General features: G+C 46.9%; 1 protein-coding gene across 2 annotated transcripts in view; it reads right to left on the reverse strand.

The window, feature by feature from the left end:
* Window positions 1-290: 290 nt before the first annotated feature.
* The window catches only part of efna5b (ephrin-A5b), a gene marked incomplete at its 3' end in the record, with an annotated part of 125,138 nt that continues 121,478 nt past the window's right edge, over window positions 291-3,950 (reverse strand). The window contains exons 4-5 of one of the 2 annotated variants that reach the window (XM_083643976.1): window positions 3,538-3,618; window positions 291-418 (exon numbers count right to left, since the gene is read on the reverse strand). In XM_083643976.1, the coding sequence (XP_083500102.1) occupies window positions 291-418; window positions 3,538-3,618 (209 nt within the window). The remainder of the gene's footprint in view (window positions 419-3,537; window positions 3,619-3,950) is intronic. The other variant, XM_083643977.1, reaches the window with a different exon arrangement.

A 3,950-nucleotide genomic window follows, 5' to 3' on the forward strand; every position in this document is an offset into this window, starting at 1 on the left:
AGAATCACTAAGTGTCAAAAAAGGGGATTTGGCATCTTAGTTGAAGGTTTAAGAGGGGGAATTGTCTCTCCCACTTCCAACATCAACTTTTTTTTTTCACTCACAGACGGAGAAAGACCACTTAAATATTTTATGAAAAAAATCGAGGGTTCCTTGAGAAGCCTGCTCTGATGCCCAATCCAACCAGCCCACTCCACTCCACCCCACATCCCACCCCTTCTCTGCAACCTCAGCCTTGGGCAGATTCAGGCCACGCTAGGTGTAATTGCCCTCTGGGAGAGCGGGAGGCGCTATAAAGTGAAGAGTGTTGCTAGGCAGACCAGCAGTGCAGCCGGAAGTGGACTTGCTATCCGCAGGTGTGGCGCACCGTTTGTTGCATCACTTCGGGAAGGCTCCGCGGATTCATGGCTGGTATCATCTAGAAGAGAAGAGGAAGGAACAAGCTATTTATGGTGCAAAAACCGCTTCTTCGCAAGAGTGCATGGCAGACAAATGGTAACATTGTAACAGCACCAACATTACTCAATAAGTTAGTACCCCCCCTCACTAAAGATCAGTTTCTTGTCTGTGTGTGAGACAGTAAACTGGTAACAATGTTGCTTTGCATCAACAGGTATCCGTTCAGTAAGCACAACCTCTCCACATGCTGACACCTATGCATTACTGAGGTCTTTGGGCTTGTGTTCATGGAGCTTCTAAACACATAAAAGCTGTGATATTGAAGTGTGAGTTGCCACATGACCTAGCCAGTTGGGTCACTGCTCTCATGGTGAGAAGCATTATGACTTTGTCTCTGAGGTGAGGAGCCTCCTCTGTCTGCCTGCCAGTATCTGTGAGCAGCCATGTGCCTGCTGTAGCATGGGGAGGGAGCTAGACCATGCACAGCATAGGACAGAGACAGAGACAGAGAGAGGACGGACGACTGGACAGACACATAAAGACACACAAGCGTGTGTGTGTGTGTGTGTGTGTGTGTGTGTGTGTGTGTGTGTGTGTGTGTTGGGGGGGGGGGGCACTGAGCTAGATGACAGATGAATGGATTAATTTGCCTCCTTTGGCGAGCAGAGCGAGGGGGTGAGGTAAAGGAAGCATGCACAGTGGCAGGCAGACAGGCATCAGAGGAGGAAGCCGGCAGGGGAGCAGAATGGCGATCAGGCAGCCAACAGGCAGACAAAGCAGGCAGGCACAGGCAGACAGGGAGGCAGGCAGAGTAGACAAAAAGGCAGGACAGTCAAGCTAGCAAGCAGACACTGGAAATGTCCTAGGTTCTGGCATTAATAAATCTAGACCCCATGTGCCAAATGTGTGAGCTGTGCGTGTGTGTGTGCGTGTGTGTGTGTGTGTGTGTGTGTGTGTGTGTGTGTGTGTGTGTGTGTGTGTGTGTGTGCACGCGCGCGCGTGCGCAATGCGTGTGTGTGTGTGTGTGTGTGTGTGTGTGTGTGTGTGTGTGTGTGTGTGTGTCACAGCAAGGGGACAGCTTATGATCAACCCAGGGCAAATCACCAGGGCATGGTGAGCTGGGCTTTTTCCCCCGCTTCAAAAAGAAAAGATCCCGTAAAAGATCCCGGGCCCTATCTTGGTACAGGCGGTATCCGCTTTTTGCGCTTGTGCACCTGGTTGCGTGCCTTTACGCGTGTCTTATGCTATGACGATAGCAGTCCGCCTTGCGCAAGTGTCCAGGTGTTATGCCGAGTTTTGCACCCCCGCGCCAAACGCATCCTCACCGCCCGGGAGCATAGCGATTTATACAGAAACGTAACTGTTTAAAGATGATATAATTGTTTGGGTCGACGTGACCTCCCTGTTTTTAATTTAAAACAGCCCCAAAATATGGTGGGGATGCAATACTCAGCGGGGGTGCGTAACTCAGCACAACAACGTCTATAGGCGAAAATTGGAGGCGTGCCAAGTCATTTATGCACGGCGCAAATGGGATTTGGGCGGTGTTAACCACCAGAATTATTCACAGGTGTGGCCTGGCAATGCCTGGGCGTTACATCAATCAAACCAATCAGATTCCCGTCTCGCAGTCCCTGTAATACAGTTTGCATGAGGCATATTGCTGTAATTCTTCCCATGCGTAATTTGGATAGGCCTATCTCCATTGACTGTATATATTATCCCTATTGCATAATAACACAATCACATCATATACCTGTTAAAAACATATGTGATTTGATGCAATTCGGGTTATTTTGTTGACTGGACAATAGAAATGTGTTTGCAGCGGGGAAACGGCAGAGACAAAAGAAAAGATGGGAGGATTTAGAGTGGACCCAATTAAAACTCTGTAAAACAGTAGTGAGAGAGATGCGTGCCGAGGACAGAGAGAGATGGAGAGAGCTTGTCGACAGATTGTCTGCGGTGCCCCAACGACCCTCCGGGTTATGGGATAGGTGAAGGTGTCCAAGTTTTCTCAATTAATTTGCCATTAACCCCTCTTTGCGATGTGATAAAAGTTTCTCAGTGAATTATAGTTGATTGTCTCACTGAATAATCTGCTGGTTACCCAATTTTAGCAGCAGAATTTGATGTCCTGGGGCATGTGCTGTGTTTCAGTTCAGTGACTCATGTGAAGCCATGTGTGTTTTGACCACAGAGAATACTGGACTCAGTGCTGCTCTACTTAGCCACTCAGTGCTGCTCTACAGAGACACTCAGTGCTGCTCTACAGAGACACTCAGTGCTGCTCTACAGAGACACTCAGTGCTGCTCTACAGAGACACTCAGTGCTGCTCTACAGAGACACTCAGTGCTGCTCTACAGAGACACTCAGTGCTGCTCTACAGAGACACTCAGTGCTGCTCTACAGATACACTCAGTGCTGCTCTACAGAGACACTCAGTGCTGCTCCACAGAGACACTCAGTGCTGCTCTACAGAGACACTCAGTGCTGCTCTACAGAGACACTCAGTGACTGAGGAGGGAAACTGAGCAAATGCAAATGTATGGCCAAAGTATGTTGGTATATTGCTTAGTGGCATTTCTAGGTATAATTGTAGTTTATATGAAATCGTAACACTAGTCTAGATTAAAAAGTAGTCACTCAGTTGCCTTAGTAGGGCAGAATGGTGTCAATGAGTAAAAACAGTCAAAAATGTAATGATATGGTGCACAACAAGCAGTTGGAAGCTGACATTCTGTGCTGAATTAGTGAACAGTTTGCATAAGAGCATTCGACTGAACATATGAAACGACGAGTATGACGTGCACATTCTCAAGAGCGTCACAAATACAGTAAAGTTGACATGTTCATGAATTTGACAAAAGACGCATGGGGGGGTTATATGAATATATATAATGTATATATCAGCGTGCGATGTAAGCCAACGCTACAATTACATAAAAAGCAGCAAGCAGCAGCAACGGCAAGACAACAACTCTGGCAATCTGGAGGAGAATCAGTTGAGCAGAAGCGGCAGGCAGAGGGGACCAGCGGACAGAGAGGGGACGGGACAGGACAGAGACAGAGACAGACAGAGACACACGTAGCGATGTATCATGTAAACAATCAAAGAAGCAGGAAGCCATACTAACCTCGTGGTTCTAATGAATTTTCTAATTTGTCGTTTGCATCGAGAAAGCGGTCATGTACGCCTATAGTTTTCACACAGCTGTCTACAATAGAGAATAGGGAGAATGACAGGTCATTAGAGGTATGCCAAATAGGTTAGTGACATTTGAAGCCTCCCCTGAAAGTAAACGTTCCAAGCAACAAAGCTCATGGCAACATTCAGATGACGTATGCAGTGTACTGAATCTCATTTGGATGTGTACATCTATCATCCTTTTCATGTATATAAAAAAAAAAAACATTTTCTCAACAAGTAAATCAGTAGTGATAAATGGAGGGGTATGTTGGGACAGTGGTAATTCAGGAGGTACTGAAGTAACCAGAGAAGTAGACGTAAACTGTTTTGCTTTGCTGTCTAAATGCGCCATTCAACAGG

This window comes from Poromitra crassiceps (assembly GCF_964638095.1).
Source record: "Poromitra crassiceps genome assembly, chromosome: 10".
Classification (NCBI taxonomy): Eukaryota; Metazoa; Chordata; class Actinopteri; order Beryciformes; family Melamphaidae; genus Poromitra; species Poromitra crassiceps.